Below are 15122 nucleotides of genomic sequence, written 5' to 3'. Positions count from 1 at the left end.
TATTAAGGAAGCCTTAACTGCCATATGCCATATGAATGTAATGGATTTGTCCCATTTACCAGTCCATCGCTCGATTGCATGCAGCCATTCCTGAACTGCATTGGGCTGAATTGAAAGGATGAGTGCGACGCAAGCATGGCGGTGTCATCAGTGTAGGTGGTCAGGAGCAGCTGAGCAGGGGAGGCTTCATCGGTGTCGTTGACGGGAGTTGGCATGTCAGCAGTGTACAGGGTATACGGGAAGGGTCCAAGCACACTTCCCTGTGGAACCCCTGCATGAATGTGTTTCAGGCTTGACCGACAGTTTCGTACAGCAACATCGAAGGGCCGATCAGCGGAGGATCTTTCATTTATATAGCAGACCTTCATGCCACACCTTATCAAACGCTTGTTTCACGTCCAAAAATACGCCGACTGTTCAAAGCTAGTTCTTGTGGGATGTGTTACCTACCTCCGGCAGTTCCATCAAGCGGGTAAGCAAAATTCTCTCAAAAACTTTGGAGAAAGTTGGTAGCAGGATTATCGGGCGATATGAGTCGATCTGTGTTGGTGACTTTCCAGCTTTGGGGATCATTACAATGCGCGCACGTTTTCATTGCCTGGAAAAATTATCTAATCTTAGCATAGCGTTAAATATTTTCCCAAGAGCAAGCACGTTATATAACCAGGGTTTTTTTTGGCTACAAAACCTTTAGTTGCATCATTACTTCATGCGGTAAGGTATAGGGCGTGTCTGAGCGTCGGAGTGTGAATATTGCTGGTAAATGCTAAGATCTCCTGTCGTGGTGTATTGTCTTCTGAGGCGTCTTTTGTGGCTATGCAAGTCCCTAGCCTCCAAGCTTAAAATGGCAGGCCTTCTTATGGCCGTGAGACCAACTTGGTGTAGCCTGCCTTGCAGCTTCAATGATCGCCGATGTGAAGTAGTCGACGTACGCTTCCATCCTACTGCAAAGTGTCAATGGAAATGTTGAGTTCTACAGTAGCCTCGATGTGTTCTTTAAAGATCCGAATTCTCGCTTGTGGAGACAGCATTTTTTTAACACTTCGAAATGATTCGGCGTCTTCAATCAATGGCAGATGATGGTCAGATAACAGTTCTGTCAGCACTTTCACCCTGATTAGTTGCTGTCTAAAGCCATTGGAGATCCCAAAATCTATGGCACTTGGAGAGGCAGTTGCACGGTGGGGGTAGCATGTGGCTTCTCCAATTGTGTGTGATGAACTGCCCAGCAATGGCAACTGTTCATCTAAGTGTCGGAGGGCAGTATATTAAGGCAACATTAAAGTTTCCTCTGCTTGCAGTCAGCTGAATAGTTACTTCCTGGATATGATTTTGAGATAAAGTGGCGATGAGAGATATTTGATCTAGCAAGGATGTTGTCTGTCATCCGGATGGTTGGCAGTATGTAGGGTAAAGCCATAGACCAAAGACACTAGAATAACTAGAATATTTTTTGTCCTTGCAATTTATATAACATGAGAGCGCTTATTTCTATGTTTATTTTTGTTCGTTTTGTGTTTGGCTGCCGACTGTATACATGCGTATATGGTGTTCTATGCCCAGAGCAATGTATTTTATTTTTAATTATTTCTTGGGGTGCAAGTCTGATAAGTTTCTTAAATCTAAAACTATTTTGTCTAATTTAATTATTTTCCGTCCGTATTTTTATTATTTTATTTATTTTTATCCTTCCGTCCGTATAATAGCTGTAAAAAAACTTTAGTCGTGCTTAAATATATATAGTCTTGTAATGTATTAAAATCCCTTCTTGCTTACCTCTGACTAGGATGTATTCCCTGTGAGGGGCCATTCAGGATGATAACTTTTTGGGATTTTCTGTATAGAATGGCCAAGGAAGGACGGGCATTACATGATCCTTCACCACAGTTGAGGATCGAGCAAAAGCTCGTAGCACGCAATCATATCGATAATCGTCACAATGAAATAAGGCTGAGATTCTAGGACAAGAGCACCACCCACATAACCGACAAGGAGCAGGTGGACCTTTGCGCGTGCGTCTTGGAATATCTTCAAACAACCACACGAGCCTTACGCTATGTTCGTCGGATTTCAACGGTTGGCGAGCTCAGTTAGCTGTCGCTTTACATTTCCCTAAAGATAGGTTTATAAGAACTATATTTTTAAGAAGATTTCCTGTTTTGTACTTACAATATTTTAGGTATGAAGGGCAATTAATCTTCTACGTCCTGTTTCGTTTTTGGTGGTGTTGGTTCATTTACAATGTTGTTCAATTCCTTCTCTTAGAGGCGTATTATTTGGGTGGACCTCAGATAAAACAAGAGAGAATGCTACAGTCGAGTTGCCCAACTATCAGATACCCGTTACTCAGCTAGTGTGAATGCGAACGCGAAATTTCATAGTTTTTCTAGGATAATGGAAGACTAATAACATTATGAAAATATATCGAAAAATGGTTCAAAAATAAGTTATTAGGCAAATCGATCTTGCAAATTTACAAGATTAATACAAATGTGAAAAAAAATCAACACATTTTTCAAAAGTGTGGGCGTGGTAGTTTTATGCGGTTTGTAAATAAACTTGCGCAACATCTATGTCTCTAAAATCTGTATGCTGAATCTCAACCTTCTAGCTTTTATATTTCCTGAGATCTCGACGTTCATACGGACAGACGGTCATGGCTTGATCGACTCGGCTATTGATCCTGATCAAGAATACATATAATTTATATAGTCGGCAACGCTTCCTTCTGCTTGTTATATACTTTTCAACAAATCTAGTATAGCTCTACGAGTAAAAGGTATAAAAATTGTATCATTTTGTTTCAGATATTACAATGTAAACATAAATCTATAGTTACCTTGTGGTTTTATTTGATCCGGGTTTGTCTTCATTGTCAATAGTTTTGTGACTTGAGCAGCGAAAAATTAAATTGGATTTTTTGTAAGTAGGTGTATATGAGTTCTCTGTAGTCCATGATTACAAAACGAGTCGTGCTTTCCCATGGTCTTTTGTCCATCTGCCCGATTGTATGAACTTGGGAACATCGCGAACCTTAAGTGCTAGTTGGGACTAAGCCTGTATGCAGCGCAGGTTGACTACTGCTTCAATTTTCGTAAAATAATAAAAACCGCGATTTGTCCATTTCCGTCCGTATAAATTTCTAGATCTGAGGAACTATAAAAAGTCAGGGCGTTGAGACTTATGCTCCATATTCTAGAGCAGTTTGTCCAAAACTGCCATGCCAACACTTTTCAAAAATGTTCCCATTTTTTTCAGAAAATTATTTGTCTTGGCACTTTCTATAGATGTGGAAAAAGAATGTCGAAAATTCTCCATCGAACTACCACTATCTGAGTTACAGGTATCTTACCTTACTTTGACGAATAATAATATTTGTTTAATATATGAAAAATATTAAAAACTGGGCGATTAATCCCAACCCAGATAGTTAATTCACTTAATTCGGTGTTCATTTTCATAAATCCTCAAACTTTCCTATCGCTGTGGTTGAGGAAACGCAAGACTCTTGTTAAAACAGTGTGAACGCCTTTTCTGTTTTTCGTTGATTGGAACCTTATAGATTTTGCCCACGCTGCGGACTGGCAAATTGTGCTTGCAAGTCATGAAAACGATTTAATATGTTATTGCATTGCCATTTTCTAACTCGTCGTGTTTTAAAATGCACAGTGTCTTCAGCTTAAATATTTTAAAAGTACTATACATTTGTGGTCAAAAAATAAACCACGATCATAACAAAAATTTTGTGCGTTAAATTAATAATTTTGTTGCGGTTATGGTTTGAGTTTTAGACTATTCTTTTACTATATTCAAATGTAAGTCAGTCACAAAATATTGAGGGAATTAACATGCACACGCTCTAAAAGCTATAAATTTCTCAAGAAATACAGAAATACTGTTGCAATTTTTAATTTTCGCATTAATTTTTAGACACTTCAAATAGGCATCTTCGTGTTATTTTTATATTATTGTTAATTATTTTAGAAAAAAATCAGTTGTCTGCGCTCATTTTCCGCCGTCTTTCTATCCCTTCACTTGGTTATATTACTATGGCCAGTGTGAAATGTCTCTAATATATTTAATACAAGAATCTATTTTCAAAATATGTGAAACAAATATCGATATATTCTGATATATGCATTACATCCCTATTTAGGTTTTTCCCGTCAGCGCAGTAAGCTTATCTCTGTGATTTGAACAGTGAAAAATTAAATTACAAAAACGAAAAAATCAAGATGGAGGGAAAACTTCGTCCACTCACGGCAAACAACAAGCCATTTGTCTTTGGAGGCATTTACGTAAGAATCTGCATTTTTTCCAAGTGTGTGCAGGAGTGTGAGTTTAAACTTCCCTGTGAAGAGATGTGACCCTAGTGAAAATAGATCACGAAAAGAAAAACCATTGTTGGACTCATCCATATTTGATTTGTGAAATAACAAAGTTTTCGATTTTATTTCTATAATTTGCAGCGCACAAAGTGAAAGTGTGTGTATTCATTACAATTGTGAACTCATTTGCAATAGCCACTAAAAGCGGGTTAATCGAAAGTGCAGAGTCTGCACTGCAGATCGTTGTCCGAATTCCACCAGCATCCACAATGCACCCTCCAGCCCACCCCCAGCTTTCCCTCTTCCATTGCATTTGTATCCCACCCATTTGGTCATTGCACTCATTCCACTCCGTTCGTGCTTTCGATCAACCAGAGATGGCTAGCACTGCGATAGTTTCACGCTGGACTTGCGGTTATCGCTAACTTTTATGGCTAATGAAAATGGATTCACCCAAAATTGTAACTAAAATTATTAGTTTTGCGTCAGATAGCAATCCCCATTCACTCCACCGAAAGTGCCCGAAACGAGCCGGCGACCATGAGCTCAGCCGATGACCGAAGGATCCCCATAACTATACTATTCCAAGTCCAAAATGAATTCGTGTTTAATTTGTTTCTTACTAAAATAGAAAGAAAAAATTTAACTTATTTTAGAATTGTGTAACTTATGGAGCACTAGTCATTAAAAATTACCTTATTTTTGCATATCGGAGAGAATTGTATTAGAATTAGAATTTGATTTTTTCGAACCTCGCTGCAACAGAATACATTAGCGAAAAATTAACTCACCATAAGACTGCATTTATTTGTTAATCGGACTTTGGTGTTTTTAACCCCTTAAAATGAATGAGGGAATTGTTACCCTACCCTAGATCCACAGTCGCTGGGCAGGTGGCTCCGCTGGTGCAGAGCTTCGTTTCGGGGCACTTGGGTCGCAGGAATGGCCATGGCTATTTCCTGAACTATGGTTTTAAGTTGACCAGCCGACCACCCTGACGCTTCCGGGTAACTTGACGACTTGATGGTTTCCGTTGGCCAGCGAGTCGCTTTTCTGTCGACCCACTGGACCAGCCCGTTGCCTTTGCTAACTAATCGGTTAACTCTTTCGCAAACGCAGAATCCCAATGCCACCGTCAAGCCTTTGATCCAAATGCCGTTGCTGGCCGCCAATGTCCAGGAGCAGCAGTCTCCTCCGGTGGCTTCATATCCGACACCGGCCACTCCGGTGGCTGTTCAGCAGCCATCGACTCCTGTCCCCGTTCAAGTGCCGAACTCGTCCGTCCAACAGCAAAATCCGGATGCGGACGCCATCGCCTCGAAGCTGGCCTTGCCAGTTATCATCAAGGAGGAGCCGATCTCTGTCGACGATGAACCGTCCGTCGACATTATAGAGGACAATACCAGTGCCAGCGGCATCGGGGGCAAGATCCCATTTAAAAAGATCTTCCAAAAGCGGAAGAAGTCGTCTGGTAAGCGTGGAATTCTTTGGTGAACAGTTTTCCCAGACTTTTATCGCACACACACACGAATCACTAGAGTTCTTATGAAAGGACAGACTGGAAATTACTTAACATTTTTACAATAACATATATGTCTTTTAACTCGATCGTAGAACGCACTCGGGACAAGAAGCTGCGACGGAATCGCCAGCTGCGCAAGTCCATGCTCCCCAAAAACGCTCTGATGGCCCTCAACGAGGTTAAGGGCGTGACCATCAGCGATTTCACCATCGACATCAATACCGACGGGGGATTCACGGCCGTTGTCACTGTGAACTCGACTCAGTACGTGGGCAAGGGTACCTCAAAGATGACAGCCAAGAACGCGGCCTGCGAGAAGGCTTGGCGCGATTTTATAATTGCGAAGATGACGCCTAAGCCTCCCCGTATTCACCAGGTGGAGATAGGTGCGGAGCCAATAGACACTAACGAGGATGAGGCCGATGCACCGGATGATGATCTGCCCATGTTGAATCTGGCTTCGTTTGCCATCTACAAGCTGTTCACGGAGTGGGAGCGCGAGGGCTATGTCGTACCCGAGATGCACCCTTCGGCCAATGCTGCCCAGCAGGCCGGAGGGGATGCCGGAACTCCAGTTCCCGCCGCGCCGAAGGAACCAAAGAAGCCGCCAGTGCGTACGGAGCTACCCTCTGGCTGGGAGACCATGCACCCGGCGACCATTCTTTGCATTGTAGGCCAGCCCACCTCACTATATTCACTGTCAGTAATCAATTCCCCTGCAGATGCGCCCGGGACTCAGCTACTCGGACTACGGGTCATCTGGCGACAATACCACCGGCATGCAGCATCTGGGAATCACGGTGGACAACCAGGAATTCCACGCCCACGGCAGATCCAAGAAGATCGCCCGTCTCAACGTGGCCGTGAAAGTGTGCAACTCTCTGTTCGGCACAAACTTCGCCTACGGCGACACCGTTTAAGACACCAACTCCAACCGCAGACTCCAACTGCCGACAGCAACACACCTCGCCAACACGCCTCTCTTAATTATAATGTATACAATTGTACCGTGGAGAGATTATGCTATCTTACGTGTAAGGGAAATAGGGTCGACAAGATTCGCCAACGTGTTCGGGTGGGCGCTAAGTCTGTCAGCATATCGGCTGCTGTGGAAGTTTATTTGGTCTCCCAGTGGGACAACTTTTAAGTCCTTTTCGATGACTCGGTTGCTCACATACCAGGGTAGCCCAGATGCATGTCGTGCCGCTCGCGATTGTATTACTCCAAGCCCATTGAGCTGAGTCCCGGAGGCACACTCCATACTTGGATTGCGTAGGTCAGTGTTGGACCTAGTATGGCTTTTATTAAGGGAGCCTTAACTGCCATATGCCATATGAATGTAATGGATTTGTCCCATTTACCAGTCCATCGCTCGATTGCATGCAGCCATTCCTGAACTGCATTGGGCTGAATTGAAAGGATGAGTGCGACGCAAGCATGGCGGTGTCATCAGTGTAGGTGGTCAGGAGCAGCTGAGCAGGGGAGGCTTCATCGGTGTCGTTGACGGGAGTTGGCATGTCAGCAGTGTACAGGGTATACGGGAAGGGTCCAAGCACACTTCCCTGTGGAACCCCTGCATGAATGTGTTTCAGGCTTGACCGACAGTTTCGTACAGCAACATCGAAGGGCCGATCAGCGGAGGATCTTTCATTTATATAGCAGACCTTCATGCCACACCTTATCAAACGCTTGTTTCACGTCCAAAAATACGCCGACTGTTCAAAGCTAGTTCTTGTGGGATGTGTTACCTACCTCCGGCAGTTCCATCAAGCGGGTAAGCAAAATTCTCTCAAAAACTTTGGAGAAAGTTGGTAGCAGGATTATCGGGCGATATGAGTCGATCTGTGTTGGTGACTTTCCAGCTTTGGGGATCATTACAATGCGCGCACGTTTTCATTGCCTGGAAAAATTATCTAATCTTAGCATAGCATTAAATATTTTCCCAAGAGCAAGCACGTTATAGAAATTTCGCAGTTCGGTTGTCTATGCCATAGTAACCAGGGTTTTTTTTTGGCTACAAAACCTTTAGTTGCATCATTACTTCATGCGGTAAGGTATAGGGCGTGTCTGAGCGTCGGAGTATGAATATTGCTGGTAAATGCTAGGATCTCCTGTCGTGGTGTATTGTCTTCTGAGGCGTCTTTTGTGGCTATGCAAGTCCCTAGCCTCCAAGCTTAAAATGGCAGGCCTTCTTATGGCCGTGAGACCAACTTGGTGTAGCCTGCCTTGCAGCTTCAATGATCGCCGATGTGAAGTAGTCGACGTACGCTTCCATCCTACTGCAAAGTGTCAATGGAAATGTTGAGTTCTACAGTAGCCTCGATGTGTTCTTTAAAGATCCGAATTCTCGCTTGTGGAGACAGCATTTTTTTAACACTTCGAAATGATTCGGCGTCTTCAATCAATGGCAGATGATGGTCAGATAACAGTTCTGTCAGCACTTTCACCCTGATTAGTTGCTGTCTAAAGCCATTGGAGATCCCAAAATCTATGGCACTTGGAGAGGCAGTTGCACGGTGGGGGTAGCATGTGGCTTCTCCAATTGTGTGTGATGAACTGCCCAGCAATGGCAACTGTTCATCTAAGTGTCGGAGGGCAGTATATTAAGGCAACATTAAAGTTTCCTCTGCTTGCAGTCAGCTGAATAGTTACTTCCTGGATATGATTTTGAGATAAAGTGGCGATGAGAGATATTTGATCTAGCAAGGATGTTGTCTGTCATCCGGATGGTTGGCAGTATGTAGGGTAAAGCCATAGACCAAAGACACTAGAATAACTAGAATATTTTTTGTCCTTGCAATTTATATAACATGAGAGCGCTTATTTCTATGTTTATTTTTGTTCGTTTTGTGTTTGGCTGCCGACTGTATACATGCGTATATGGTGTTCTATGCCCAGAGCAATGTATTTTATTTTTAATTATTTCTTGGGTTGCAAGTCTGATAAGTTTCTTAAATCTAAAACTATTTTGTCTAATTTAATTATTTTCCAAGGAGATCATCCTTCCGTCCGTATAATAGCTGTAAAAAAACTTTAGTCGTGCTTAAATATATATTCTTGTAATGTATTAAAATCCCTACTTGCTTACCTCTGACTAGGATGTATTCCCTGTGAGGGGCCATTCAGGATGATAACTTTTTGGGATTTTCTGTATAGAATGGCCAAGGAAGGACGGGCATTACATGATCCTTCACCACAGTTGAGGATCGAGCGAAAGCTCGTAGCACGCAATCATATCGATAATCGTCACAATGAAATAAGGCTGAGATTCCAGGACAAGAGCACCACCCACATAACCGACAAGGAGCAGGTGGACCTTTGCGCGTGCGTCTTGGAATATCTTCAAACAACCACCCGAGCCTTACGCTATGTTCGTCGGATTTCAACGGTTGGCGAGCTCAGTTAGCTGTCGCTTTACATTTCCCTTAATATAGGTTTATAAGAACTATATTTTTAAGAAGATTTCCTGTTTTGTACTTACAATATTTTAGGTATGAAGGGCAATTAATCTTCTACGTCCTGTTTCGTTTTTGGTGGTGTTGGTTCATTTACAATGTTGTTCAATTCCTTCTCTTAGAGGCGTATTATTTGGGTGGACCTCAGATAAAACAAGAGAGAATGCTACAGTCGAGTTGCCCAACTATCAGATACCCGTTACTCAGCTAGTGTGAATGCGAACGCGAAATTTCATAGTTTTTCTAGGATAATGGAAGACTAATAACATTATGAAAATATATCGAAAACTGGTTCAAAAATAAGTTATTAAGCAAAACGATCTTGCAAATTTACAAGATTAATACAAATGTGAAAAAAAATCAACACATTTTTCAAAAGTGTGGGCGTGGTAGTTTTATGCTGTTTGTAAATAAACTTGCGCAACATCTATGTCTCTAAAATCTGTATGCTGAATCTCAACCTTCTAGCTTTTATATTTCCTGAGATCTCGACGGTCATGGCTTGATCGACTCGGCTATTGATCCTGATCAAGAATACATATAATTTATATAGTCGGCAACGCTTCCTTCTGCTTGTTATATACTTTTCAACAAATCTAGTATAGCTCTACGAGTAAAAGGTATAAAAATTGTATCATTTTGTTTCAGATATTACAATGTAAACATAAATCTATAGTTACCTTGTGGTTTTATTTGATCCGGGTTTGTCTTCATTGTCAATAGTTTTGTGACTTGAGCAGCGAAAAATTAAATTGGATTTTTTGTAAGTGGGTGTATATGAGTTCTCTGTAGTCCATGATTACAAAACGAGTCGTGCTTTCCCATGGTCTTTTGTCCGTCTGCCCGATTGTATGAACTTGGGAACATCGCGAACCTTAAGTGCTAGTTGGGACTAAGCCTGTATGCAGCGCAGGTTGACTACTGCTTCAATTTTCGTAAAATAATAAAAACCGCGATCTGTCCATTTCCGTCCGTATAAATTTCTAGATCTGAGGAACTATAAAAAGTCAGGGCGTTGAGACTTATGCTCCATATTCTAGAGCAGTTTGTCCAAAACTGCCATGCCAACACTTTTCAAAAATGTTCCCATTTTTTTCAGAAAATTATTTGTCTTGGCACTTTCTATAGATGTGGAAAAAGAATGTCGAAAATTCTCCATCGAACTACCACTATCTGAGTTACAGGTATCTTACCTTACTTTGACGAATAATAATATTTGTTTAATATATGAAAAATATTAAAAACTGGGCGATTAATCCCAACCCAGATAGTTAATTCACTTAATTCGGTGTTCATTTTCATAAATCCGCAAACTTTCCTATCGCTGTGGTTGAGGAAACGCAAGACTCTTGTTAAAACAGTGTGAACACCTTTTGGACACCTTTTGGATTGGAACCTTATAGATTTTGCCCACGCTGCGGACTGCCAAATTGTGCTTGCAAGTCATGAAAACGATTTAATATGTTATTGCATTGCCATTTTCTAACTCGTCGTGTTTTAAAATGCACAGTGTCTTCAGCTTAAATATTTTAAAAGTACTATACATTTGTGGTCAAAAAATAAACCACGATCATAACAAAAATTTTGTGCGTTAAATTAATAATTTTGTTGCGGTTATGGTTTGAGTTTTAGACTATTCTTTTACTATATTCAAATGTAAGTCAGTCACAAAATATTGAGGGAATTAACATGCACACGCTCTAAAAGCTATAAATTTCTCAAGAAATACAGAAATACTGTTGTAATTTTTAATTTTCGCATTAATTTTTAGACACTTCAAATAGGCATCTTCGTGTTATTTTTATATTATTGTTAATTCTTTTAGAAAAAAATCAGTTGTCTGCGCTCATTTTCCGCCGTCTTTCTGTCCCTTCACTTGGTTATATTACTATGGCCAGTGTGAAATGTCTCTAATATATTTAATACAAGAATCTATTTTCAAAATATGTGAAACAAATATCGATATATTCTGATATATGCATTACATCCCTATTTAGGTTTTTCCCGTCAGCGCAGTAAGCTTATCTCTGTGATTTGAACAGTGAAAAATTAAATTACAAAAACGAAAAAATCAAGATGGAGGGAAAACTTCGTCCACTCACGGCAAACAACAAGCCATTTGTCTTTGGAGGCATTTACGTAAGAATCTGCATTTTTTCCAAGTGCGTGCAGGAGTGTGAGTTTAAACTTCCCTGTGAAGAGATGTGACCCTAGTGAAAATAGATCACGAAAACAAAAAGCATTGTTGGACTCATCCATATTTGATTTGTGAAATAACAAAGTTTTCGATTTTATTTCTATAATTTGCAGCGCACAAAGTGAAAGTGTGTGTATTCATTACAATTGTGAACTCATTTGCAATAGCCACTAAAAGCGGGTTAATCGAAAGTGCAGAGTCTGCACTGCAGATCGTTGTCCGAATACCACCAGCATCCACAATGCACCCTCCAGCCCACCCCCAGCTTTCCCTCTTCCATTGCATTTGTATCCCACCCATTTGGTCATTGAACTCATTCCACTCCGTTCGTGCTTTCGATCAACCAGAGATGGCTAGCACTGCGATAGTTTCACGCTGGACTTGCGGTTATCGCTAACTTTTATGGCTACTGAAAATGGATTCACCCAAAATTGTAACTAAAATTATTAGTTTTGCGTCAGATAGCAATCCCCATTCACTCCACCGAAAGTGCCCGAAACGAGCCGGCGACCATGAGCTCAGCCGATGACCGAAGGATCCCCATAACTATACTATTCCAAGTCCAAAATGAATTCGTGTTTGATTTGTTTCTTACTAAAATAGAAAGAATTAATTTAACTTATTTTAGAATTGTGCAACTTATGGAGCACTAGTCATTAAAAATTACTCTATTTTTGCATATCGGAGAAAATTGTATTAGAATTAGAATTTGATTTTCTCGAACCTCGCTGCAACAGAATACATTAGCGAAAAATTAACTCACCATAAGACTGCATTTATTTGTTAATCGGACTTTGGTGTTTTTAACCCCTTAAAATGAATGAGGGAATTGTTACCCTACCCTAGATCCACAGTCGCTGGGCAGGTGGCTCCGCTGGTGCAGAGTTTCGTTTCGGGGCACTTGGGTCGCAGGAATGGCCATGGCTATTTCCTGAACTATGGTTTTAAGTTGACCAGCCGACCACCCTGACGCTTCCGGGTAACTTGACGACTTGATGGTTTCCGTTGGCCAGCGAGTCGCTTTTCTGTCGACCCACTGGACCAGCCCGTTGCCTTTGCTAACTAATCGGTTAACTCTTTCGCAAACGCAGAATCCCAATGCCACCGTCAAGCCTTTGATCCAAATGCCGTTGCAGGCCGCCAATGTCCAGGAGCAGCTGTCTCCTCCGGTGGCTTCATATCCGACACCGGCCACTCCGGTGGCTGTTCAGCAGCCATCGACTCCTGTCCCCGTTCAAGTGCCGAACTCGTCCGTCCAGCAGCAAAATCCGGATGCGGACGCCATCGCCTCGAAGCTGCCCTTGCCAGTTATCATCAAGGAGGAGCCGATCTCTGTCGACGATGAACCGTCCGTCGACATTATAGAGGACAATACCAGTGCCAGCGGCATCGGGGGCAAGATCCCATTTAAAAAGATCTTCCAAAAGCGGAAGAAGTCGTCTGGTAAGCGTGGAATTCTTTGGTGAACAGTTTTCCCAGACTTTTATCGCACACACACACGAATCACTAGAGTTCTTATGAAAGGACAGACTGGAAATTACTTAACATTTTTACAATAACATACATGTCTTTTAACTCGATCGTAGAACGCACTCGGGACAAGAAGCTGCGACGGAATCGGCAGCTGCGCAAGTCCATGCTCCCAAAAACGCTCTGATGGCCCTCAACGAGGTTAAGGGCGTGACCATCAGCGATTTCACCATCGACATCAATACCCACGGGGGATTCACGGCCGTTGTCACTGTGAACTCGACTCAGTACGTGGGCAAGGGTACCTCAAAGATGACAGCCAAGAACGCGGCCTGCGAGAAGGCTTGGCGCGATTTTATAATTGCGAAGATGACGCCTAAGCCTCCCCGTATTCACCAGGTGGAGATAGGTGCGGAGCCAATAGACACTAACGAGGATGAGGCCGATGCACCGGATGATGATCTGCCCATGTTGAATCTGGCTTCGTTTGCCATCTACAAGCTGTTCACGGAGTGGGAGCGCGAGGGCTATGTCGTACCCGAGATGCACCCTTCGGCCAATGCTGCCCAGCAGGCCGGAGGGGATGCCGGAACTCCAGTTCCCGCCGCGCCGAAGGAACCAAAGAAGCCGCCAGTGCGTACGGAGCTACCCTCTGGCTGGGAGACCATGCACCCGGCGACCATTCTTTGCATTGTAGGCCAGCCCACCTCACTATATTCACTGTCAGTAATCAATTCCCCTGCAGATGCGCCCGGGACTCAGCTACTCGGACTACGGGTCATCTGGCGACAATACCACCGGCATGCAGCATCTGGGAATCACGGTGGACAACCAGGAATTCCACGCCCACGGCAGATCCAAGAAGATCGCCCGTCTCAACGTGGCCGTGAAAGTGTGCAACTCTCTGTTCGGCACAAACTTCGCTACGGCGACACCGTTAAGACACCAACTCCAACCGCAGACTCCAACTGCCGACAGCAACACACCTCGCCAACACGCCTCTCTTAATTATAATGTATACAAATGTACCGTGGAGAGATTATGCTATCTTACGTGTAAGGAAATAGGGTCGACAAGATTCGCCAACGGTGTTCGTGTGGCGCTAAGTCTGTCAGCATATCGGCTGCTGTGGAAGTTTATTTGGTCTCCCAGTGGGACAACTTTTAAGTCCTTTTCGATGACTCGGTTGCTCACATACCAGGGTAGCCCAGATGCATGTCGTGCCGCTCGCGATTGTATTATCCAAGCCCATTGAGCTGAGTCCCGGAGGCACACTCCATACTTGGATTGCGTAGGTCAGTGTTGGACCTAATATGGCTTTTATTAAGGGAGCCTTAACTGCCATATGCCATATGAATGTAATGGATTTGTCCCATTTACCAGTCCATGCTCGATTGCATGCAGCCATTCCTGAACTGCATTGGCTGAATTGAAGGATGAGTGCGACGCAAGCATGGCGGTGTCATCAGTGTAGGTGGCAGGAGCAGCTGAGCAGGGGAGGCTTCATCGGTGTCGTTGGGAGTTGGCATGTCAGCAGTGTACAGGGTATACGGGAAGGGTCCAAGCACACTTCCCTGTGGAACCCCTGCATGAATGTGTTTCAGGCTTGACCGACAGTTTTCGTACAGCAACATCGAAGGGCCGATCAGCGGAGGATCTTTCATTTATATAGCAGACCTTCATGCCACACCTTATCAAACGCTTGTTTCACGTCCAAAAAATACGCCGACTGTTCAAAGCTAGTTCTTGTGGGATGTGTTACCTACCTCCGGCAGTTCCATCAAGCGGTAAGCAAATTCTCGTCAAAAACTTTGGATAAAGTTGTAGCAGGATTATCGGCGATATGAGTCGATCTGTGTTGGTGACTTTCCAGCTTTGGGGATCATTACAATGCGCGCACGTTTTCATTGCTGGAAAATTATCTAATCTTAGCATAGCTTAAATATTTTCCAAGAGCAGCACGTTATGAAATTTGCAGTTCGGTTGTCTATGCATAGTACCAGGGTTTTTTTTTGGCTACAAACTTTAGTTGCATCATTACTTCATGCGGTAAGGTATAGGGCGTGTCTGAGCTCGGAGTATGAATATTGCTGGTAAATGCTAGGATCTCCTGTCGTGGTGTATTGTCTTCTGAGGCGTCTTTTGTGGCT

General features: G+C 43.0%; 1 protein-coding gene, 2 long non-coding RNA genes and 1 pseudogene across 15 annotated transcripts; 2 read left to right on the top strand and 2 right to left on the bottom strand.

Moving 5' to 3' along the window:
* Window positions 1-1685: 1685 nt before the first annotated feature.
* LOC116802284 lies at window positions 1686-3368 on the bottom strand. Of its 5 annotated transcripts, XR_004362654.1 has the most exons (5): window positions 3353-3367; window positions 2840-3281; window positions 2170-2286; window positions 1777-2112; window positions 1686-1717 (listed from the first exon to the last, which is right to left on the bottom strand). It is a non-coding gene; the product is annotated as an uncharacterized LOC116802284 (long non-coding RNA). The 5 variants fall into 5 exon arrangements; XR_004362655.1 differs by lacking the exon at window positions 2840-3281 and having other exon boundaries at window positions 3353-3368; XR_004362653.1 differs by lacking the exon at window positions 3353-3367 and having other exon boundaries at window positions 2840-3311.
* A 788-nt stretch (window positions 3369-4156) lies between these two features.
* Window positions 4157-6857, top strand: LOC6621252 (double-stranded RNA-specific editase 1). 4 transcript variants are annotated; one of them, XM_032726209.1, is made up of 5 exons: window positions 4167-4298; window positions 4470-5335; window positions 5448-5799; window positions 5943-6520; window positions 6573-6857. In XM_032726209.1, exons 3-5 carry the CDS (start codon window positions 5481-5483, stop codon window positions 6768-6770), a joined length of 1095 nt encoding a protein of 364 aa, XP_032582100.1. In that variant the 5' UTR covers window positions 4167-4298; window positions 4470-5335; window positions 5448-5480; the 3' UTR covers window positions 6771-6857. The 4 variants fall into 4 exon arrangements, with proteins under 4 accessions (XP_032582099.1, XP_002045429.2, XP_032582098.1 ...); XM_032726208.1 differs by lacking the exon at window positions 4470-5335 and having other exon boundaries at window positions 4157-4298; window positions 5493-5799; XM_002045393.2 differs by lacking the exon at window positions 4470-5335 and having other exon boundaries at window positions 4157-4298.
* A 1872-nt stretch (window positions 6858-8729) lies between these two features.
* Window positions 8730-10513, bottom strand: LOC116802281. Of its 6 annotated transcripts, XR_004362643.1 has the most exons (5): window positions 10499-10513; window positions 9986-10427; window positions 9332-9564; window positions 8939-9274; window positions 8730-8881 (listed from the first exon to the last, which is right to left on the bottom strand). It is a non-coding gene; the product is annotated as an uncharacterized LOC116802281 (long non-coding RNA). The 6 variants fall into 6 exon arrangements; XR_004362644.1 differs by lacking the exon at window positions 9986-10427; XR_004362646.1 differs by lacking the exon at window positions 9986-10427 and having other exon boundaries at window positions 9332-9448.
* Window positions 10514-11303: 790 nt separating this feature from the next.
* LOC116800185 overlaps window positions 11304-15122 on the top strand; it is a 16079-nt pseudogene continuing 12260 nt past the window's right edge.

The sequence above is a fragment of the Drosophila sechellia genome, chromosome X (genome assembly GCF_004382195.2).
Source record: "Drosophila sechellia strain sech25 chromosome X, ASM438219v1, whole genome shotgun sequence".
Lineage (NCBI taxonomy): Eukaryota > Metazoa > Arthropoda > Insecta > Diptera > Drosophilidae > Drosophila > Drosophila sechellia.
This window is presented reverse-complemented; position numbering and strand designations above follow the sequence as displayed.